At 40.4% G+C, this 24,390-nt stretch overlaps 1 protein-coding gene across 1 annotated transcript in view; it reads left to right on the top strand.

Annotated features, from left to right (window-relative positions):
- Positions 1 to 9,774: 9,774 nt before the first annotated feature.
- Positions 9,775 to 24,390, top strand: part of ITIH2 (inter-alpha-trypsin inhibitor heavy chain 2) — a 40,585-nt gene continuing 25,969 nt past the window's right edge. Inside the window, exons 1-7 of the mRNA XM_037847534.1 lie at positions 9,775 to 9,980; positions 11,317 to 11,391; positions 13,041 to 13,073; positions 14,313 to 14,482; positions 17,850 to 17,954; positions 19,796 to 19,958; positions 23,488 to 23,595. Of these exons, the coding sequence (XP_037703462.1) occupies positions 9,807 to 9,980; positions 11,317 to 11,391; positions 13,041 to 13,073; positions 14,313 to 14,482; positions 17,850 to 17,954; positions 19,796 to 19,958; positions 23,488 to 23,595 (828 nt within the window). The 5' untranslated portion in view covers positions 9,775 to 9,806. The remainder of the gene's footprint in view (positions 9,981 to 11,316; positions 11,392 to 13,040; positions 13,074 to 14,312; positions 14,483 to 17,849; positions 17,955 to 19,795; positions 19,959 to 23,487; positions 23,596 to 24,390) is intronic.

Raw genomic sequence — 24,390 nt, forward strand, 5'->3', positions numbered from 1 at the left:
AGTCATGAATCCATGACTGGTGAGCTGGAGAAGCAGGCTAAGATGTGGTTCAGAGTGGAGCTCTGGAACATCCGCCCAGTGTCAGACCCCTGCCTCTAACCCTGTGCCCTGGCCACAGCCCTGGATCACTTCTCAATCCACTGCTTCATCCAACAGCTCTGGCCAAATCCCTTACCTTCTCCAAACCTCCATTCATCAACTTTTAAATTAAGGAGTCAGGGTAGAAGAGCTCTAACGTGCGTCATGACTCCCAAATCCCAACATACTCCTTGCCCTACTTCCCCTCAGAGAAGGTCAGATAACACATATGAATGTGGTTCTCAGCCCGGCCCATGAGACACCAACACCAGAGCTAGTGATATGGTGAAAGTAGTGTTCAGGTGGGTCCTCTTCCCTGAGAGAAACACCCAGATCAACGTTGGAAGCTGCCCATTGGAATGAACCTATAATGGCTGATCGCCTGGCACCCTGAGCTCAACTGACCCTACTCTGGCAATGGGTGTAAATGTGAACTAAGATAGAGAACGCAAGACAGAACTGAAGCAACTCAACAGCACACCAAGCTTCCGTGGTGTTCCGGTTTGCCAATGCTGCCGGGATGCACAACACCAGAAATGGATCAGCTTTTATAAAGGGGGTTTATTTGGTTACACAGTTACAGTCTTAAGGCCATAAAGTGTCCAAAGTAACACATCAACAATCGGGTACCTTCACTGGAGGTGGCCAGTGGCATCTGGAAAACCTCTGCTGGTTGGGAAGGCACGTGGCTGGCATCTACTCCCGAGTTCTGGTTTCAAAATGGCTTTCTCCCAGGATGTTCCTCTCTAGGCTGCAGCTCCTCAAAAATGTCACTCTTAGTTGCTCTTGGGGCATTTGTCCTCTTTTAGCTTCTCTGGAGCAAGAATCTGCTTTCAAAGGCTGTTTCCAAAATGTCTCTGTAAGCTGATGCTCCTTTCTCAGCTCCTGTGTGTTCTTCAAAGTGTCCCTCTTGGCTGTAGCAAGCTCATTCCTTCTGTCTGAGCTTATATAGTGCTCTAGTAAACTAATCAAGGCCCAGGCTGAATGGGCAGGGCCACACTTCCATGGAAATTATCTAATCAGAGTTATCATCTACAGTTGGGTGGATTGCATCTCCATGGAAACACTCAAAGAATTATACTCTAATTAACACTAATACATCTGACCACACAAGATTGCACCAAAGATAATGGCGTTTTGGAGGACATAATACATTCTAACTGGCACACGTGGCTCAATCACTGAGGAAGAAGTTAGCCCCATACTCTCTTATTTCATATTTTTGGCTCACAGTACCTCTATTCAAGTTCTAACATTTTTCCTTCGTAAACTTCTTTAGATTCTGCCCCCAAATTACGCTACTCCACACCTATGCCCAAGAAAGAGGAGGGGAAATGGGGCAGTGTAATAGAAGATCATCTTGAGATATTAAAAACAAGTAATCCTAGCAGAACCAATAACAAAATAGGTTAACTTCACTATGAGGAGGAAGACATGAGAGTTCAGATATCTGGATGAAAAAGATCTTGTCCAAGTTATGCTTCATCTGAACTAAATAAGTATCAGATATAGTGAGTGGTTTGCAAGTTAGTTCAGGGTTGGCTTTGAACTTTTAAAATATACTCTTTCACAATAACAGAACCAGAACTGAATCCTATAAATGTGTGACTGCTATCATCATACTGTCAGCTAAGACATTCAGATTTCTATCCACACTCACAAATTTCGAGTTGATTGCTATTTTTCAGAACTCTCAATGGGTACTAAATGAGTTATTACTGTGTTCAAAACACGTTGGAACATAGTGAATACTTTTCTCAAGATTTCCACTGATTTTCACACATTTGAAAGTCAATGTTCTTGTGGCATTTCCACATTAGTGATTCCACCCTATAATAAGAGGGTTTAAGCCACAGTGAATACTGTCAATTCATCACGTTGCAGCTGCTGGGCTTGGGGGTGGGCGGCAGAGCCCCATTTTAGACCCCAATGACCTGAAAACACATACCACCCTCACAGGCAGCCACGGTGCTTCTGAACATAAAGAGAGATCAAACTGGTTGCTTTTCCAAGACCTTTGGATAAGGACACAGGCTACTCAAAAGGAGACAGATGACATTGCTTGTCCTTTATACTGGTTTGTTCTGAGGTAATTCTGAATATCAGATTAAAATCACCAAATATGAAATGGTCCCCAGAAAGGGACATAATTTTGAAAATCATAATTATTTTTGAAGAAAATAAAGCCATAGGGTCTTCATTGCCCAAGGCATTATCTCGGTGGAGAATACTGAAGCGGTGACAGAATTGTACCCACAAGGGCTGGGCTGAGGCTCACTCAGCTTGGAGCTCGCCCAGCCCATCCTGGAGGAAGGTGAGGAGCACCTTTTCCTCTCGTACATTATTCCAGAAGATTCATTTTCCCAGAAGATATATTGCCATGCAATTTCAATAGCTGAAGGGAAAACTTAGGCAGAAATATTGGGACAACTCTCAGTCATGTACCATGTGAATTTGACTTTACTCTCCGTACTGATTTTCTTTTGCTGTTTGGAACAATGGTGGCAGCAATACGGGTACAAGAGCAGACGTTCGCCTTGTGTCAGGTTCTGTACGCTTCACCTCATTCCCCATTTACCCTTTCTCCCAACAGCCCTATGGGGTAGACATTTGTTATGGGTTGGATTGCATTCCCTCCAAAGATATGTTCAAGTCCTAACCCAATCACCTGGCTGTGATCCCATTCGGAAATAGGGTCTTTGAACATGTGATTTGCTAAGCTGATACAATCTGCCTGGCATCCTTCTAAGAAAGGGAGAATTGGATCCAGATGGGTATGAGAAGACAGCCACATCACAGTGGCAGAGACTGAGTTATGCCGCAAGCCACTGCCAGAACCCTGAGTCCTCAGAGGGAGCACAGCTGGGAGTACAACTACAGATTTTGGATTTCCAGTCTCCAGATTTGTAAGACAATAAATTTCAGTCTGTGATACTTTGTTACAGCAGCCCCAGCAAACTAAGATGATTTTATATCCTCATTTTGAAGAAGAGGAAACCAAATTTTAAAGAGATAAAATACCTTGCTAAGACTATGCATCTGGCAGATTCTAGATTTTCAATACAGTAGTATGTCCCAGGATTGGGAAATAAAAAGCATAATGGTAAAATGTGAAAATTATTGAAAAGTAAAACATATGAGAGCAAAGATTTGTTGCCCTTATGCCCAAGTCATGTCCTTCCAATAGTGATTTGAGTCAGAGCCTACTGTGTTAAAATGCCTCATTGTGAGAGATCTAAGATGGTGGCATAGAGAGAAGTGGAAGCTAGTTAGTCCTCCTGGAACAACTAATAAACAACCAGGAAAAACTAGTAAATAATCTGGAATAACTGTGGGGGGACAAATGTGACCGTCCACTCATCATACACCAACCTGAATTGGGAGGAATGCCTGAGAACACAGCATAAAATCTGTAAGTAAAACTGCGGATCCAAGCCAGGAGACCCCTCCCCCCACAGCCTGAGCTGCAGAGCCTTGTGGTGCTAGAGAGCAGCACTCTCCAAGAAAGCAAATATAGCTCAGCTGAGCTCCAACTGGGGTTTTAATTAACAAACGTGGACTGCTTGATACAAGTTATGAATCCCCAACAAGCAGACAGAGGTTTTGGGTGACGACTGACCTTGAAGAGCCAGGGGGTGGCCATGGACTGGCCCTGAAGGGGGCTTTCTGTCCCTGTTTTGGCTCAGTGGAGAAAGCCTCAGCCATTTTCAGTTCCCAATGCTCTGACCCAGACAAGGGTGGAGATAGCACAGGCAGAGAGTCTATTCAAATTCTAATGACCTCTCCCTAGGGGGTTATCTTCCTTAAAAGGAAGGATGTGGGACCCAGCTCTACTACCTGCCTTCCATTCAGAACCAAACCCCAGAGCCTGGGGGAAAACAGCCATGGGCCACACCTCCTTACACCAGTCTGGTGTTACAGGCTGACAGGCAGCATCTGCTGGGCAGAAAAGCACAGTGACCTGAGGCCTCACAGGGTGTACCAATTTTCTAAGACACACCCTCAGGGAAACCGGATACTGAATATTTCTTTCTTCTGGAACCTGAGCCTGTTTTGGTCTGGGAGAACCTGATTGGGGTAACCAAGGAAACCAAATGCGTAGACAATAGAAAACTACAACCTTCACTAAGAAAAATGAAGCTATGACCCAGTCAAAGGCATAAACTTACACTTCAACTGAGATACAGGAATTTAAACAACTAATACTAAATCAATTCAAAAAGTTTAGGGAAGATATAGCAAAAGAGATGAACTGTATAATGAGAACACTGGACATACATAAGGTAGAAATTGAAAGTTCAAAAAACCACCTGGCAGAATCTATGGAAATGAAAGGCACGACACAAGAGATGAAAGACACAATGGAAACATACAACAGCAAATCTCAAGGGGCAGAAGAAAACCCTCAGGAACTGGAGAACAGGACACCTGAACTCCTACACACAAAAGAACAGATAGAGAAAAGAATGGAAAAATACAAGCAATGTCCCCAGGAACTTAAGGACAAAATGAGAAGCAGGAATGTGTGGGTCATTGGTGTCCCAGAAGGAGAAGAGAAGGGAAAAGAGGCAGAAACAATAATAGAGGAAATAATCAATGAAAATTTCCCATCTCTTATGAAAGACATAAAATTACAGATCCAAGAAGTGCAGTGTACCCCAAACAGAATAGATCTGAATAGGCCTCTGCCAAGACACTTAATAATCAGATTATCAAATGCCAAAGATAAAGAGAGAATCCTGAAAGCAGCAAGAGAAAAGCAATCCATCGCATACAAAGGAAGCTTGATAAGACTATGTGCGGATTTCTCAATAGAAACCAAGGAGGCAAGAAGGAAGTAGGGTGATATATTTAAGATACTGAAAGAGAAAAACCACCAACCAAGAATCCTATATCAGGCAGAACTGTCCTTCAAATATGAGGGCGAGCTTCAAATATTCTCTGGCAAACAGAACAATGACAGAGTTTGTGAACAAGATACCTGCTCTATAGGAAACACTAAAGGAAGCACTGCAGACAGAAAGGAAAAGACAGGAGTGAGAGGTTTGGAACACAGTCTTGGGTGATGGTAGCACAGCAATGTAAGTACACTGAACAAAGATGACTGTGAGTATGGTTGAAAGAGGAAGGTTAGGACCATGTGGGACACCAGAACAACAGATGAAAGATAAAGACTGGAACTGAATAACTCAGGAAAACCTAGGGTGCTAAATGATTGTAATAAAAGGTACAAATATGTTTTTACATGAGGAAGAACAAATGAATGTCAACATTGCAAGGCGTTAAAAATAGGGTGAGACTGGGGGGAAAGTACAATCAATGCAAACTAGAGACTATAATTAACAGAAATATTGTGTTATGCTTCCTTTAATTTAACAAAGGCAATGTACCAAAGCTAAATACATATTGTTGGTGGTGGGGGAGGGGATAGGAGAAGGGTTTGGGACTCCTGGCATTAGTGATATTGTCTGACTCTTTATTCTACTTTGGGTTAATGCTATCTTTCCTTTTGTTGCTTTCTAGATGTCATGTTTTGTTTTGTTTTCTCTCTCTTTTTACTTTTTATTTTGTCTCTCTGCCTTCTTTGACTCTTCCTCCTTCTTTGTGGAAGAAATGGAGATATCCTTATATAGATAGTGGTGATGATGCTGAATACATACATATGTGACTATACAGGGAACCAACGATTGTTTACTCAGGACTGAATGTATGGTGTGTGAACAAAACTGTCTTTAAAAAAACGGGTTGATGAAGAAACCTTGAGGGCACTATATTGAGTGAAATAAGAAAGACACATAAAGTCAAATATTGCAGAGTCTCAATGATATGAACTAATTATAATATATAAACTCATAGTCATGAAATATAAGTTACCAGGATATAGAATGAGGCTAAAGAATGGGGAGCGGTTGCTTATTATGAACATAATATTCAACTAGGGTGAACTTAAATGTTCAGAAATGGACAGAGGTGATGGTAACATGTTGTGAGAATAACTAACAGTGCTGAATAGTGTGTGAAGGTGGTGGAAAGGGTAAGCTCAGAGTCACGTATGTCACCGGAAAGAAAGTTGGAGGTTAAAAGATGGGAATGTGTAAAACAATGAATCTTGTGGTGGACAATGTCCGTGATTAACTGTACAAATATTAGAAATCTCTCTCACAAACTAGAACAAATGTATGACACTGTAACTAGAAGTTAATAATAGAGAGGCATATGGAAACCAACACATACCTATTGCAAACTATATACTATAGTTTGTAGTATTTTAACATTCTTTCATCAACAGTAACAAATGTACTATACCAAAACTATGAATCAATAATTGATTAGGGGTATGTGATTAGGGGTATGGGAGGATTTGAGTGTCCCTTTTTTTGTCTTTATTTCTTTTCTGGAGTAATGAAAATGTTCTAAATATTGAAAAAAAATTATTGTGGTGATGGATGCACAGCTGTATGATGGTACCATGGGCAATTTATTGTACACTTTGGATCTTTGGATAGTTGTATGGTATGTGAACAATCTCAATAAAAAAATATTTTAAAAAAAGCCTCATGGTGACAAGTGTGTGCAGTGCCATCACATAATAGGCTGTCCATAAATGAATACATGGTCTCTGCACTTGAGAAAATCTAAAATTTAAAAGACAAGTGTCCCAAGTGTCCACCAACCCATGAATGGTTAGACAAAATATGGTATATCCATACAATGGAATATTATTCAGCCATAAAAGAATGAAATTCTGATACCACTACAACATGGACAAATCTTGAAGAGATCATGTTGAGTGATACAAGTCTGACACAAAAGGACAAATATTGTATGGTTCCACTTACATGAAATATCTAGAATAAGCAAATTCATAGAGAACAAAAAGTGTGTTAGAGGTACCAGAGGTTGGGGGAGGGAAGGTTGGGGAGTTATTGTTCAATGGATGCAGAGTTTCTCTTTGGGGTCATGATAAATTTTGGAAGCAACATCTTCTCTGTGAAATGTGTCCCCACTTCTCAATATGAGTTGATCACACCTTCCTTTGCCCAACCTTTGCCCAGTAAACAACTCGCACGTTTATCATTTGCTGTAGGATATCATTCACCCTTCATGCCTCCCTCTCCACTAACATGATGAGCCACTTGAGAGTCAGAACTCGCTGTGAGTTATTTTCATGTCTCTAGCACCCACTACACAAGTCTCTGTCAATGTTTATGGTATATGAACTAATTTATTAATTAACTCAACTACTTTCTTAGCCATTTCTCCATCATCTGCCATTTTGCTTATCCATTTTTCACTGGTGGTTGAAACTTTTTGCTATATTTTTCCTTTTGCATTATTTCCTGGGAATTTGTTCCCCCAAGTATAAATAGTGTAGCAATGATTTTATAGTTCAAAGTTTATATTTAACATATTACTCAACAGAAAACCTGAACCACTCTGTACCACCAGCAATGTGTGATTATCTGTTCTCCATAACCTCCCAATGCAGTTTAAAAATTCCTAATTACATTTCTAGTGTGGCACATATTTGCTAGTAAATTAAAGGTGCCTTCATTTTCATTTATTTCATATGCGTCCATGAGCATTTTTACCTATGAAAAAATATTATCTGCATTTTCTTATATATAAACTGTCTGCTCATTTACTTTCCCCAGTATGGGTATGTCTTAGTTTCCTAGCTGCTAAAACAAATACCATACAGTGGGTTGGCTTAGCAACAAGAACTTATCGGCACACAGTTTCAGAGGCTAAAAGGCTTGCTTCTTCCCAGGGTCAGTATCTTCCTACTGACTGTCAACCTCTGGGGCTCCTTGACTTTTCTGTCACATGGCAATTCACATGGCAGCATCTTCTCCTTTCTTTTCTGGGTTCCATTGACTTCTGGCTTCTGGCTTCTGGCTGCTGCCTGTGGCTTCTCTCTCTGTCTGCCTTTCATTCTGCTTGTAAAGGACTCCAGTAATCCAGATCAAAACCCACCCTGATTTGGCTGAGCCACACTTTAACAGAAGAAACAACTTGAAGAGATCTTATTCACAATGGGTCCACACCCATCAGAATGCAGACCAAAACCGAGAACATGTCCAAACTGGGCTACACAGATCAATCCACCACATCATCCTACATTTTAATCTGTAAGTTTATCTTTTGGGTATTATTCTTGGCTTTCTCTTTTCACTTGCATCATTTTTTAAATAAGCTTTAAACTACTCCCCTTTAAACAAACTCAGAAGACCATCAGACAACCAATCTATTTGTCCTGTGTTCAATTTAATCCTCGGAGTGACTGTATGAGGCACAAGGAAGCCTGCTGAGTCTGATTAGAATAGGATCTGGTGTGAACAATCATAAATCATCCTGTTTCAGAGGTCATAGCAGACTTTTGCCTGTTTCATATTGGTTTTATTTACCCCATGTGAGTGGACTTTTAGAGAGTAGTGGTTTCCAAGAGTGGGTCCATGACCAAGTCCTAGATCAGGGACACAGAACAGAGGAGAGTCAAGATAACAAGAAACCACAGGTTCCATCCTGGGGAAAGAACCAAGCAGAAAGGACATGGCATCCAGGTGCTTGACTGGCTACACTGGGGTTCAGAGCATGGCCCTGTTCAATCAGATGTCTAGAGTAGATATTGGGAAAACAAGGCTCAAGAAAAATGCTAGTCCAACAGACTTGCCACCCAGCTTGGGGGTTACAGGTATGTTCTAGTCTGAATTCGCACGTAGAATACCAGATCCCAGAGATGACATGGCCAATTGCTTCTCTTAGATGTAATAATGAAGAGCAAAGACTTTGGATTCAGGCAGATTTTGGTCTAAGTCTCCATCCCACCCCATGTAATAGCCATGAGATGTGGGGTAAATTTCTTAATCTTAATAAACTCTAATTTCCTCAACTGTGAATGAGGGTGCTGACAGTACACACTCCATTTGTGACTTACAAAGTTTAAAGAGGATACATGATCCAAGTCCAAGTGTCCAACTCAACGAAAGGCTCAATAAGTCTTACTCAACAGTATTATTATATCTAGACCATAAGTGGGAAAGAATAATATAAGATGCTGCCAGGCTGGTCTTCAGTGATTCTGGGACTGGGGAGAATTGTTGACCGCTGACCAGAGCAAGGCTGACCAAGGGTGGCAGGTACAGGTGTAGTTAGCTTAATGAAAGACATTAACGACGCATCCTTACTGACAACCATGACTTTGAATCCTTCACTTCACCTTACATGGTTCCTTCCGTGCAACAGGTAGTTGATTATCAAAGAGACAGGGAAAACCATTAACAGTGGAAAAAGAAAACCTAGTTCTTTGCTCAAAAACACATTGTCTTTCTCCTCACACTGTTTCTCAATTTCCTCTGTTTTCATTGATGTCAATGGATTTTGTATATAGAAACTTTTCGGATTACCCTTTTGCTCTCTGACTCCATTTCTTGGTTCAGTTCCTCATCGGTCCTTTAAAGAGGCTGACAATAATATGTAGGTGTTTCTGATTTTAAGATCAACAAAAATCAGCCAAAGAAAAAAATAAGCACATCCCACCAAAGTTGATTTATTCTCATAGCCCAGTTACTGCCACTGCCTCTGCTGTTTGAATAACCTCCCAGTGTCCGACCCACCCCTACAGTTCAAATTTGAGTTCCAAAACAAATATTTGTCCACTTGTGAACAAAGTTTGGGCACTTTCTTCTTCTTTTCCTTCTTTTACAAAACAGGCTGTCCTCCTCTGGATGCCTTTGAACTTGGTTCAGTGGGAAGGAGTGGAATTCTCCCCACACCATCTGCTCTTGGTGTGGAGCTTGGCAAGACTGTCCGGCAAAATGAAACGACTCACGTGCCTTCTCATCTGGTTATTTCTCTCTGAAGCACAGGGCTTGGAAATCCCTACAAACGGACTTCCTGAAGTAAGTACTTCCAGAAGACTCCTTGCTGTGGGCCTGTACGTATGCTCAGTAAACAACCTCTTTATTCAGTGACTGTATTCTGTGTGGAATGAAAATTTATGATAAAATTCATCTGAATTGAAGTGTTTGTTGTTATAATTACTGGAATTGTATGTATCTTTTAAAGCATTAACAGGTTTTGAATGAGAACTAAGTCAAGGTCAATGAGCTGGTACCACAGTTTAGCACCTCACTCCTTGTCTAAAGAATGGGAATAATAATAGACCCCAAAGGGTTGTTAAGAGAATTGAATGATATGTGTAAACTACCTAGCATCGTGCCTGACATTAGTAGCAGTTAATAATTATTAGTTATTAGTAGTACCATTAAGAAACAGTATCACTCTTTTACAAAAAGCATAAGAAGTCATTATTAAAGTACTACTGCTTTTTGTACCTAAGTGAACAATGATTTCCATAGTAAGGGCACTTCAAATATTCCTTTTAAGCAGGAAAATGTCAAGTGGGCTGTCAGAATGCAGGAACAATTCTCAGGAAGCTCAAGGACCCAGCTTTGGTCCCTTGGCTCTTCCCAATAGATGTCTTTTCAGAAGGAAGGTCTTGAATGGAGTAATTTTGAAAGAAATACAAGAGCTATGTGTACGTCAGAAAAGCAAAGTGTGTTATGGAAATATCCTACAAGGCAGTCACTTGTAATACTTGCAGAATAGAATAGATTACCTCCAAAAATGCCAAAGGATGTGCTGGCATATTTGCAGGGAAAAAAAAAAAAATCACTCTGCTGCTTAGAAACTTTCATGTTTTCCAACACTTTATAAACCACCAGAGTGTGTTGTAAATCTCATAGATAGAGCCAAGAATTGAAGCCCAAATGTGTTGGTGCTTTTTCAGTCACTTCTTATTGGTATTCTTTTTAGATCTACATTTTTAATTTAGACACTCATGAGTACATCTATCCACTGAAACACTGTTAAAGCCCCAAAATCTACCTAATACTTCCCCAGACACCTATCTAATAACTTGGGCACTTAGATCTCTACTGTCTCATCAATCTTCTGGCAAACTCAGAAATGAATTCCTGCAGCCAAAAAACAAAAAAATTAAAATGTTTACTTCCATTTACTCACCTCTGGAACATAATTAGCAAACATCAATATATTGAATAAATCATTGAATAAATATGAAATTGTCCAGAGTTATAGGAAAGGGATATAAAATAATATAAAGAATACCCTTCTACCTGCCACCAGCTGTGTCAAATCTTAACATTTTGCCTCTTTTGCTCTTGACCTTTTTTAAAAAAGAATAGAAATAAACATCCTAAATTCTTTTTTAAGTTTGCAGAATATGGAGATCTTGTGGAAGTGGCTCCAGGAAAATTTCAACTTGTGCCAGAGAACCGGAGATATCAGGTACAGAAAGTTTCCGTTCCAAAAGTGCAAGAGATCATGAATGAAGAAAAAAGGGAAGCAGTAAGATGCCTTTTGCTAGATTTTCTCAAGAGCTCATTTTTTACTGGAGAAGAGTTTGATGGCTTTGTACTTTGGTGGAAGCATTGTCAAGGTGAAATAAATAGAAGACCTCCATATAGCTGTCCATTAGCCTCCAAAACATAATGGTCACCTTTGTTCTTTAAAGAATATATATATAGCTGTGTTTTCTCCAAACTTAAGGATTATGGATAATTTTACTGTCTTGTAAGGAAGAATTTCCTGTTGGGAGGAAGTTTCCTATCCCAGCGGTGACAGCCACTTCCGATTGCACCTTGGACACCCTCCTTCCTCTAAGCCCTGCTGCCTCACTGGGGGGCTGCAGCCTTGAGGTCACCAGAAGCAACAGAGATGAGGTCTCTAACTAAATGGAGTGGGTTCTCCCACCTAGACCCCACATGCTGAGAAAGGAGGTATTTATGGAAGCAAAGCAAAATTAACACATGGCCTATTTTGCATGGGTATGAATTTTTGACTTTCAAAAAGTCCAGGTTTTTATAGACCAATATTGGAACCCAATAGGCAAGTCAGCCACACATCAGGGTCTTCCTGTAGCCACAAGAGAGAAATCTTAGTCATTGGGAAGCACATTCATAAAGTCTAAAAGAAGAAGGCAGCCATTGGCTTCACTGTAGTGCATAGCATCCACTAAAATCTCATTTCTCCCAAATCAGGCAAGCTGAGCTTTTATCCAACACCTGAGATTATTTTGAGGTCCATCAGACATTAACTGTTCACCCCTAACTCTTGAGCCATTCAGCTTTCAAAAGCAAGGAGACTACCTCTGCCTGTGACCACAGGACATGTTAGATAATTCTCTATTATGGTGGTTAAGAGCACAGAATTTTCCAGGGGCCAGTCACCATGCCGGGCTCTGGGGCTCCACCAAGGAAGAAACACATCCAAGTGTCCGTTCTCATGGAACTTAGTCCAAAGGAGAAGATGGATGATAACCAAATAATCCCTCAAACAGAATGAATAACTACAGAGCAAGGTGAATGCTTTGAAGGAAAGAAATATGCTGCTAGGAAAACACTTAGTAGAGGAAGCTGACCTGGACTGGGAAACTCAGAGAGAGCTTCCCTGAAGAACTTCTGCCCAAGCTGAGAGCTGAAAGATGAGTAGGAATTAGCTCTGTGGGGGAGGAGGGTGCAGAGGGTGGCTGGAAGGAGGGGAATTGCATACAGTGAGAATGCCCAGAGCCCTGGGGTAGGGTAGGGTATTGAAATAACCATTCAACTGGATTAAAAAAATCAAATAAATAGGGTAAAGGTGGTACGTGCTACTTAGCGTGAATTTGGTTGAATAACTTCATTTAAAAATATTTGCTTCAGCATCACATAAAAAAAAAATGATATGCATGCAATGTAGTAGAGAAATTTGTCCAAAGAAACTCACTACTGGGAAAATAGTATTCAAGCATATTTGTTATTCATGTCTCAGCTTCAATGAATGAATGAATTGCAGCTCAGAATTGAAGAAATATTTTTTGTCGGAGAGAAAACAAGTTTTGCCCTCGAGGTAATAAGTAACATATAGTTGAAAAATGATTATCTACCTTCCTTTCACAGAGAAGTGTTTCTGGAGAATCTGGAGAAATATTGGTAAGTTTACTTTGATTTTGTTAAACATTGATGTCTGAGTGATTTTTCTGTTAACTATTATCTGGAAAGCAGTCCAGTTGTTTCTCTTGTCTTCATCCCTGAGAGTATCTACCTGACTTTCGAAATACCCCATTGCCCAACTCTGTTTGGAAGTGTTTCTAAAATTCAGCATTAAAAAGTGCAGTATATTTGCAGATGCGAGAGATTCCACCAAGAGCCGAAAATGTCTTTTCTGTTTCCTCAAGTTTTGCCAACAACACAGGTTTCATCCAAGCATATGTATTTATCCCAACTTAACTGTAAGTTTCGATCAAATATGACACCTAACAGCTTTGGAGAGTAAAAGAGTGTCTCTGGGAAAGGAACTTTTGAACATGAAATGGCTCAATTCCTTGAAATGTTCAAAGTAGACCTTGCTGTGGCAAGCAAACAGGGAAAGGAAGAGGTTCGTGTTGTGCTGTCTACTCTGAACAGAGACTGTGAGAAGTACACTCTTAAGGGATAGAAAGGACAAATAAAGAGCCTGGATTTCATTCCAGTTTGAAGAGAGCTAAATGTTATTCACTTGAAAGATTTACCCAAAGCCAGACCCAAAGACAAAAGATACCTAGTATTGAAATAAGCAAATCCTTTTAGAGAAAAAAGCAAAATCAAAAGGGTTGTGCAATTGCCACAGTCCTGAAGAAGATTGCAGTTCTCAGGGACCTCCTAAAAGACATGTATTTTTATCATCTTGCCTCTGAGCATACTGACACACCGTCATTTTTTACCCCAGAACTGCCTTAAGTCAATAGAGAAGGGTTGGAAAATTTGCTTCCACCCCCAGCCCTGCCCACTCTGAAAACACAGCCAGTCTCCCCTCCCAACTCTGCAATTCTGTATTCTTTCCTTAGTTACAGGTTTGTCTTTGAAGTTACTTTCTGGACTTTCTCACATCCAATCATGCTGCCCACCACAATATTCTACTTGTATTCTAATAAAAAATACCACTATCGATAGACTCATGGAGCTAAAAGGCATCCTGAGATATCTCAAAACAAAGGTAGACTCCTGCTGTGGTATAACCCAACAAACTGGGGAAATTCCTAATAATACCTAAGATAGCCTCTTAACCATGTTTACAAATCTAGGGAAATGTACTTAGGAAATAAAATGTACTGCGATTAACAACAGATATGTAGGGAAATGCTGTGTGATTTCTCTATGAGTACAGTTATTACCCTTTCTTTCCAATCCCAGGAAGAGGATGACCAAATAACTCTTTATAGCTATAAAGTGAAGTCCACTATTACTTCTCGCTCGGCCAACACCATCATCCAAAGCAAAGTGGTCAACAACTCCCCGCAGCCTCAGAATGTGGTATTTGATGTTCAGATTCCCAAAGGAGCCTTCATTTCCAACTTCTCCATGTGAGTAATAACAACATAAGACCAGAAATCATGTACGCTGTACTCACAGTTAGAATGCAACGCAAGTGTTGTCAGTTCTAGTGATTCCGTCTATCAGAGCTGTGGACTCACAGAGTGTCAGGAGTCATTGGTGGGGGGGGAGCCCCAATAATTCATTTCTGTTTAAACTATTAGGATTTGTGAAAGATTTGCTTTTTGTCTGGAATAAACCAAAGCAAACTTTAAGGTTATCTCTATGGTAACAGCCTCACATTCATTTGCATTTTAATATGCTCTCTTAGATGGAAGAAAAATATATGGCATTGCCCTTGGCGTACAGAAAACCATATATCAGGATGTATGGAGCATGTTGGTTTTATCTATCTTAAGTTTCTCTATGGGGGAAAAAAAGGTTGAAAAACTGATTAAACACAAGCACCTATCCAGGCAAGTGGGTTATCCAAGCTTGACTTGAATCTCTCCTTAACGATAAACTCACTACTTCCCAAGACAATCCATTCAATAGTTGACAGCTTTGTTAGAATTATTTCTTATACTTAATTTAAATCTTTTTAAGTTTTCTACCCAATGACTTTCGTTCTACTCACATAGGACAAAAATGGTCTCTATAAAATGCATACTGAAGTATTCATGGTTGAAATGTTTTGCTTTCTGGGTTGACTTCAAAATAATCAAGTTGGAAAGAGTGGAGGCATAAAGGAAATTAAGACTGGCCAATCGCTGAGAGATTTCAAATGGAGTTGAGAGGTCACTCTGGTGGACATTCTTATGCACTATATAGATAACACCTCTTAGGTTTTAATGTATTGGAATAGCTAGAAGTAAATACCTGGAACTACCAAACTCCAACCTAGTAGTCTGGACTCTTGCAGACAATTGTATAACAATGTAGATTACAAGGGGTGACAGTGTGATTGTGAAAGCCTTGTGGATTGCACTCCCTTTATCCAGTGTATGGATGGATGAATAGAAGAATGGGGACAAAAACTAAATGAAAAATAGGGTGGGATGGGGGGGATGATTTGGATGTTCTTTTTTACTTTTATTTTTTATCTTATTCTGATTCTTTCTGATGTAAGGAAAATGTTCAAAAATAGATTGGGGTGATAAATGCATAACTATATGATGGTACTGTAAACAGTTGATTGTGCACCATGGATGATTGTATGGTATGTGAATATATTTCCATAAAACTGAATTAAAAAAGAAAAGATTGGCCAAGTGTTAACAGTGGTATAGCTGAGTGATGGTTACATGGTTTTTTTATTTATATATTACTCTATTTTTGGTATGTTTGGAATTTTCTAAAATAAAAAGAAGTTTTTTAACTTGCTCTGATACCTTTCAAGTAGTTAAGGCCAGTTATTTTGTCCCACATGGAGCCTTCAGTAATCAAGGCTAAACATTCCCTTTTCTTCCAAGTGATTGGAATGGTTTTCTACTGCCTGGCCATCCAGGTACCCTCCCCAGAATGTGCTCCAATTTGTCAGTGTCCCCCTTAAGTCACCTAAAAAAAGAGCACAAGAGTCTGCATACAGTCTGGCTTTAAAAAAATTTTTTTTGTTTGAGATACCTCTCACCTGCTTTTGTCTTTTGTACACAAGGTAACCAATGATAAGTGTTGATAAAGTAAACAATTCAATTACCATGCACTTTGGCTTCTCAAAACTGCAGAGCCATGATGATTGTATTTTCTAAATAAAGTAGACTCAAAAAAGCATGTATGCAGCTAAAAAAAGAAAATTAAATCTAGTATTCTTTGAAGTGGCTTAAAACTTCATGATTTTTTCTTTGGTCAGCCTTTTCTAAAAGGCAAAGGGAGAAGGTAAAGTTTTTATGTAGTGCTATTATAAGACATCATGTCTAAAAATTATATTTTAAACTATTTTAATAAATTCTTATTTTTAAACCACATAACCAGAACGTATCCTAGGTGTGTCCTCTTTTCTTTTTCCTTCATGCTTTCCTTTCTTGCCCATGTCATTCCATAGAAGATATGAAGTGAGAAGTTTCACGGAATTGTGAAATATTCATTTATTTTGATCTCCCTCTACTCAGGCTGAATTTATAAGACCAGACAGGAAAACTACCTATATTGCCACAATTTAAGATCAGCTGTGCAGACCTCCATGTCTGGCCAAAAGATTTCTTCTGCCTTTTTATCAAGGTTCCAAATAGTCTACCCTTTTGTCTTGAAGACTTTTTTTTTAGTCTTTGAACTTTGGTGTGATCTCATGGAAGAGTCCTGACCTGGACACATGGGTTCCGGTTCTAGCTATTTCTGTGACCAGCTATGTGACTTTGAGCAAGTCACTTGACCCCTTGGGTCTGATTTCCCTCGTTTAAAGGGGTAAGCCTAGAAGTTTCCCTTGACAAGGGTGCTATTGGCATTCGGAGTAGGAAAACTCTCTGCTAGAATTTTCCCTCACATCACAGAGTGTCTAGAAGGCATCAGAACAACCCAAAACCTTACACTTTTCCAAATCCCCCCTCTGGAGGGAGACACCGCCCACTTGAGTATCATAAGGCCCCTTTACTTCTAAAGTTCTCTAATCCTACCGCCCTGAGCAACCACCGTTCGGCAAGGGTTAGGTGGTAGTCAGGTTGAGTAAGGTGGGTAGAGGTGGAGATGAAAAGAGAAGAAAGAGGTGACCAAAAGAAAAGTTATAGGGATCTAAACAGACTCTAAAAAGGATTCACCAGCACCCTCCTGCACCTTCCGTTATGCTTTTCCATCCTTGTAAGAGGACATAATATCCGAGTTTATGCCAGATCTTTAACTCCTAAGAAACCAGATGCAAGTCAGATAACTAGTAAGTTTATCAGTCACCTCTCCTGGGCACATTTGCAATTCAAAAGTGAGACCCAAAGACAATACGTCTCCACCTGAAGGATAAAGTTTGGAAATGAAGAAAAATTTTAAACACAAACAAAAGCACATGACAGAATATTTTTAGGACCGGAGCTTACCTTAGTCCTTGTCAAATCACACTGTCAGATAAAGGGAGCTGAGCTATGAAATAATCAAATGACATTATGCTGATTGAATCTAGAGAGTAAGAAGTAGAAGCTACTTTAGACTTATTAAGACATTTGCATGTCAAAGGGTGGGAAATACAGCCAAAAAAACTCAGATGCCTTCCGCCTCTGTGATAGTCCAAGGCCTCCTTTGGTGTGGAGCATGTTGATACATTCCTTCTAGGGTGAAGGATAGGGCAGTGAAGGCACATTGAAACTACAAGTTTCTCTTCTAGTTTCCTACAGATGCAAAACGATGACTAAATCAGCCTTGCTGCGTTGCTTGCTTGTTGTTTGTTTTGTTAAGACGGATCTTCCAACCAACTGGCTGCCTTCTGTCATTTTCTAGGACTGTGAATGGCACAACCTTTACTAGCTCCATTAAAGAAAGGACAGCAGGGCGAGCCTTCTACGCTCAGGCGAAAGCAAAAGGCAAGACGGCGGGATTGGTGAGGTGAGCCTGGGCAAGGGAGCATGGCTGTGCCGTCTCATCTCCACTGCTGCTCCCTGTGTATCCCACTCCCCAACCGCAACCGAAGAGACTTCCGGGAAGACACCAACCTAAGAAATGGGACAAGCTCCTGTAGTCAGATGGTGGAATTAGGCATCACAATTCCTGTTTCCCTACAGGACACTTATCTATGAATGGGCTTTGGGTGATATTACTTAGATTACCCTTACATATCCTGCTTTGCAGGTAGGTGGATGTTATGTAAGTAAATATAGATTGTTTTTAAAAGGTGCCGAAAGCAACGACAGAAGTATTGGTTATCTTGTTACAAAGCTTACCATATGTCCAGGAAGAAAGGTGTGATTATTTAATTATTTGTTTTAATTATTTATTCTGCCTTATTTTTATGGAGATAGGGCCTTTTAAGCATCAGCAACTTAGCTTAAATTTTGAAGATTTTTTTCCCTTCTAATCCTTAATAAGACTCTGGGAAGGCTGAACTACCTTCAGAAAGCTACCTCTTAGGCAAGCAAGTTCAAAGCAATTTTTAACCTTCACTCCTTCAACTGCATGTCTAATCTAATGCCAAATCCTGCTGTCTTCTTTTCTTCATCTCCTCTCCCTCTAGATCTCCAAACTTAGTGTAGTTCAAGTTCCTTTCATTTCATTCATGCATTTTCTCATTTAACGAAAACGCTCAGAGTCCCAGAAAGGTAACTTTGTCTGAGAGGTCCAGAAATCATTACTGAAGTGGTGAGGTTTGAGGTGAGCCCAAATAAAGGAATAGAATTCAGGCCAGGTGAAGAAAGGAGGGAAGAAATTCCAAGCAGAGTGCACATCTCCATTGTGACTCCAAGTGAATCAATTCTTTTACCTTTACCTATCATTTTTGCCCCATCACCCATTCATTTATTCACATTTTCACGTCACAAATATTTATTTGCAACAGGAACCATTTTGGGCACTAGAGAGACAGCAAAGAACAAAACAGAGTTTTCATTGAGCACACGTTCTAGAGGGTTCCTCAGATAAATATGGGAACTCCCTGCCTGCTCTCCTTCTAAACCTTGCATCAATCATTGTCATCTTTTTCTTTATCTCCCCAATTCCCAAGCTTACTTCCCCATGCCAAATGAGCTGGGTAAGCACGATCTCATTTGTGTTTTAGCCTATTGCTCGAATGACCCTCACAAAATTATCCCGATGTTTTCTCTTTAAAACTGTAAACATCTTGATGGCAATGATCACATTTGACATGTACAGTGATAAAGAAGGACTTATGCTGGAAATACGTATCCATTTTGATGAAATAAAGATGTCTTCATTCCAAAGATCTTCAAAAGTATTAAAGAATGCCTAGAATGATTCTCGACTGCAGAAAAGCGTGCAGTCTTTGGAATCATCCAAACTTGGGTTTGAGACTTGGCTACGACTGACGAGCAGTGTGGTCCTGAGCAGGCTGTATGTTCTCTGAGGCTCATTTGTTTTCATCTGATAAATGATGGTAATGAGAGCCATCTTGCAGAACTGCTATACCGGAGGTGCCTCATCTGTCTTAGAGATCAATAATAGAGATCAACAAGCTGATATCTTTGTGGAGATGACACTTAAAACAGCAAGAAGCTTGGAAAGAAAAAGATCAGCTAGGAGAGGAGACTAAAACTCTGGGTGGAATCAAATTTATCTAGAAGTCAGGTTTATCTGTCTGGGACCTACTCTTCATTTACCTGAACCCTTGAGCAGTTTGATCTGCTTGGGGGAAGTCTGGATGCCCTCTGGCTAGGTCTGGGGTCTGTGGCTCTATCGTGCATGTGATGACTTATCTTGTGGGCTCCCACCTATAGGAGCAGTGCTCTCAATATGGAGAACTTCAAAACCGAAATCAATGTCCTCCCAGGAGCAAAGGTGCAGTTTGAACTTCACTACCAGGAAGTGAAGTGGAGGAAGCTAGGATCCTATGAACACAGGCTTCATCTGCAGCCTGGACGACTGGTCAAACACCTGGAGGTGAGCACGGGCATGTGTGCATGCAGTGGGGAGTGCAGAAGGGACAGCGATACCATCCCTTATCATTCCCATCCTCGATTTACACTTCCTGTTTTTCACCGGTGACTTGTGATGTTTGATGCCTCCTCGATCCTGCAGGACAGTGTGATGTGCTGAAAAGGTGATGACTTTGAAGTCAATCAAGCACTTCCTTACAGATCTCATTGCGAACTTGGCTACTTACCAGCTATCTGATGAGGGACAAGTTATACTGAGCCTCCATTTTCTCTGCTGTAGAAACGATTCTGTGACCTACTTTTCTTAGTTACAAGTGAGACGAACTTGGGAGATGGGTGGCAGATGATAGGAGCTCAGTGATGTTCTGTACTTGTCTTCCCATCCACTCCCACCCCATTCCCCACATCACACCCCAACTATCATCCCCTCAAAGGAGCAATATCTTTGGCATTACACTGGCCACCAACTTGAACTCTTGCCATAATCTTCATCTTGCTGTAATCTTCTTCTCTTGCTTTGAAATCAGAAATGCTCTTTTCTTTGGTTGACTCTTTGTGATATAACATGAACATTTAGTGTGTCCAAATGTATGAGGCAGAACAGAGTTGGAAGAAACATGGGAGGATGCACAATCCAACACACCTTTCCCATTCGACAGGTGGGAAAGTGAAGCAGAGAAGTTGTGAATTGCTCATAGATGTAGGAGAAGAAAGGGAGTGACTTCGTCATGGTGGAATATGAATTCCAATTTGAAAACTTGCATCTTTGGTACAAACACACTTTCTTCTTCATCACCACTGTATGGCATTAGCTCACTACCAGGATATGTGGTGTGGGTTCTTTTCAGGACCACCCTAGCACCTAAAGTGCCTTTGTGCCAGTTGGAAAAAGACGTCCTTCCTCTAGGCAGATGCAGTCGCAGGCGAGGTCTCATGACTTGGCAAATAGGTTATGGGGATGTCAGTCCTCCCTTTCCCCCAGGCCAGATGTCCTGCACAGCTCTCTATGTGATCCTGGTTATTTCTCCAGCAGTGACGATGAACGTGTTCTAGTCACCCACATGCTCTTGCTTCATATATGACCTCAGGGCAAGTAGTATGAAGCAGCAACTAGATGAGACTAGCTTCTAAATTTGCAATTGTTGAACTTGTTAATACTATTCATAATTGAAATACTCTGGCCTAGGTATTTATCCATATGATGTCATATAATCTTTGCCACAATTTGTGACTTAGATATCATTATCTCTAATTCACAGATGTGGAAATTCAGGCTCAGAGTAAAATAACTTGCCTAAGGCCACAGAACTAAAACAAACAAACAAACAGACAAATAAATAAATAAATAAATAAAATTTGAACCTAGGCCTAATTGCAGCTAAAATCACACTCTCTGCCATAAATCCAATAATTCAAGTTTTTGGTAGCATGCAAACAAATTGTTCTTACACTTTGTATGTTTTTAGTGACTCAAATCTCTCATGCTCTCAGGAATTCCTCTTCTTTAAAATGGGAAAGAAAGGGTTTGGTATATCAGGAAGAGTGTCAGGCAAAGAGGCATAGTTGCTGAGTTCTGGTCCAGAGTTGGCATTAACGAGATCTGGGATCTGGGCTTCCCTTTCTGGCCTTAATTGTCTCATCTGTGAAATGATAGACCACTTCTAAGATACCTTCCAATGCTATCATGCTATCATGCTATCATGCTATGAAATGTATTCATGTCCAAAAATGTTAGCTCTTATCCAGAGATAAATTGGGGAGACAGCATGAAAGGATAGATGTCTCCTTGTCTTTATTCCAAAAAAGCTTTCTAATCCCCATCAGAAGGGTCATCAAATTGGAATACATGCTTCTTACAGGAATCAAGGAGAATAAGATCTCTTTTTCTAAAAACCCATCAGCATATCAAACTTTGGGGAAGCTTTTTATTCCAAACTCTTTCATGCCTTATAGAAAGATCAACTAATATGGTGAGTGGCTTGAGGCCCCAGTGGGCTGGTCCTGACCTCCCGGAAGTGAGCAGAACCAGCTCCAGAGTCTAAGGCACACTCTGCCCACCCCACCCCACCCCCAACCCAATGCTCAGCATCCCAGCAAGTCCTGCTAGATTTTTAGTGCCCATATCTGCATCAGATTGAGCACACGTCTGCTAGGAGCTTCTGTGATCCTAGGTGAAAGTCCTCCTTCCTCTTCCTCTTGTGGTAGACAATCTTGTCCCAAGTACTCTACGCTCACTTAGAGATGGAAGCCTGTGGAAGAACAAAAGCAGAGGCCTCAGTTCTCTGCAACTCCCATGGGCTTTTTCTTCCTTTCCTCCAAGAGCCACTCAATTATCTATCAGGGATGGCCAGTCAGACTCTTCCAAGATGGGGCACCTGATTCTGCATAGACTTAGTTTTTGCCAACATGAAGAACTATTTGCTCTCTTGGAGGTTACAGGAATTCTAGAGGCAAATCATGTTCACATGTTATGCTGGAATTTGTAATAACCAACAAAAAAAATACTGGCTCTGTTTAAACGAGTGCCCAAGATTTTAGGAAAGCAGATACCAAAAAGAATGTTGCAGAGAAAGGGTAGGCAGCTTGCAAAGCCAGGGACTCCCAAGGGGAGAGAGCTTGTCTCTGTTGCAAAGGATCCTAATAGGAAGAGGTAGATAAGGAAACCAATGTGTGCACAGGATATTGTCTGATGAGCTAACAATCAAATGGGACTGTGTAAAAGAAGGGGGAAAATCTCATGAAAAAGCTATCAGAACATTATGACTTGGGGCCTGAAGAAAAGGGTGACATTGTTAACCCATGAACTGAAAAAAACTAAGCTGAGGCTGTTGCAAGCCAAGAAACAATATACAAAATATTAGGAATTCAGGTACTGGAGACTGTCAGAGCTGGTTTTTGGAGCCAGATTCTGTTACTTGTTAACCAGATTACTTATCCTCTCTGCTTCTTCATCTGTAAAATAGGAAATAATAATATTAGTGAAGGATAAATGAATTAATACATGTGAAGTGCTTAGCACAATACTTAGAAGAGAGCATTCAAGAAATGGCAGATTTTACTATGGTTTTGCCAAGAATCACCAAAAGTGTTCTTCACCTGTTTAGACAAAGAAGGAAGAAATAGGCTCTGGATTTGGGAGAAATGGTGGATTAACAGATCTATAGAATAAATGCAGAATAATTTAACAATGGCTTTGCTGCTGCTTCTTTTTTTTTTTCCCCCAAACAATGTGAATGCCTTTATAAATAAAAAGAATTGATTATAATGAGGAGGTGGAATTAAATCCTGAAGAAATGAGATAATAGAGAGGGAGTACTATATTGCCAGAAGTGGCTTGAGCCTCCATGGTCTGATGAATCACATCCCAAGGAACTTAAAGAACTTACAGAATGATCATGGAACCATGCTGGGTAATCTTTGAGAAAACTTGAAGATGAGGAAAACATCAGAGGGCCTATTAGTAATTGTACTTCCTGATTAAGAAGCATAAATATATTTTTAATGCCTTAAATAATTTTCTCTCCCATCTCTAGGTAGACGTGTGGATTATTGAACCTCAGGGAATGCGATTTCTTCATGTTCCAGATACATTTGAAGGCCATTTTGATGGTGTTCCAGTCATATCTAAAGGAAACCAGAAGGTGCAATAGCATTGCATGCATGTTGGTAGGAGTCTAAGTGGCTAAGAGCTCGTGGTCTCTGTTCTTCTCTTATATGCTACAGAACAGAAAAGTGGTCGGGTCTTGAGCTAAAGACGTTATTCTGAAGGAACAGCAATCCCTGAATGGAGTCTAGGGTCCTTCACAGGACATACAAAAAAAAGTCCCAGCTGTCCCATTCCATCTTGACCAGTGGCTGTTCCTTTGGAGCCTTTTTTACCCCTGGTCACCCCCCCCCCCATTAGCTAAAAGACAGCTTTCATGTAACATGGTGGATTTTCAAATCACAACAGATATTTGGCTTACTTCTTTCTGCCTTAATAGCCAGGAACAACCAACTATGGAGAGGGTCACACTTTTCTAAGAACCTCTCACAAACTCTTTCTAGAGCTGGAGGCCATTTCTGCATTGGAGGCAGGGGAGTTCTTTGAATGTCTTTTTTAAAAAGCCTGAGCTATGGTTTAGAAAACAGAAAATAGCAAGTGTTGACAAGGATGTGGAGGAATTGAAACAATTGTACATTGCTGGTGGGAATGTAAAATGGTGCAGCTGCTCAACAAAACAGTTGAGCGGTTCCTCAAAACATTAAACATAGAATTACCATGTGTTCTAGTTTGCTAATGCTGGAGAATGCAAAACACCAGAGATGGATAGGCTTTTATAAAACGGGGGTTTATTTCACTACACAGTTACAGTCTTAAGGCCACAAAGCGTCCAAGGTAACACCTCAGCAATCAGGTACCTTCACCGGAGGATGGCCAATGGCATCCGGAAAAC

This window comes from Choloepus didactylus, chromosome 8 (assembly GCF_015220235.1).
Source record: "Choloepus didactylus isolate mChoDid1 chromosome 8, mChoDid1.pri, whole genome shotgun sequence".
Classification (NCBI taxonomy): Eukaryota; Metazoa; Chordata; class Mammalia; order Pilosa; family Megalonychidae; genus Choloepus; species Choloepus didactylus.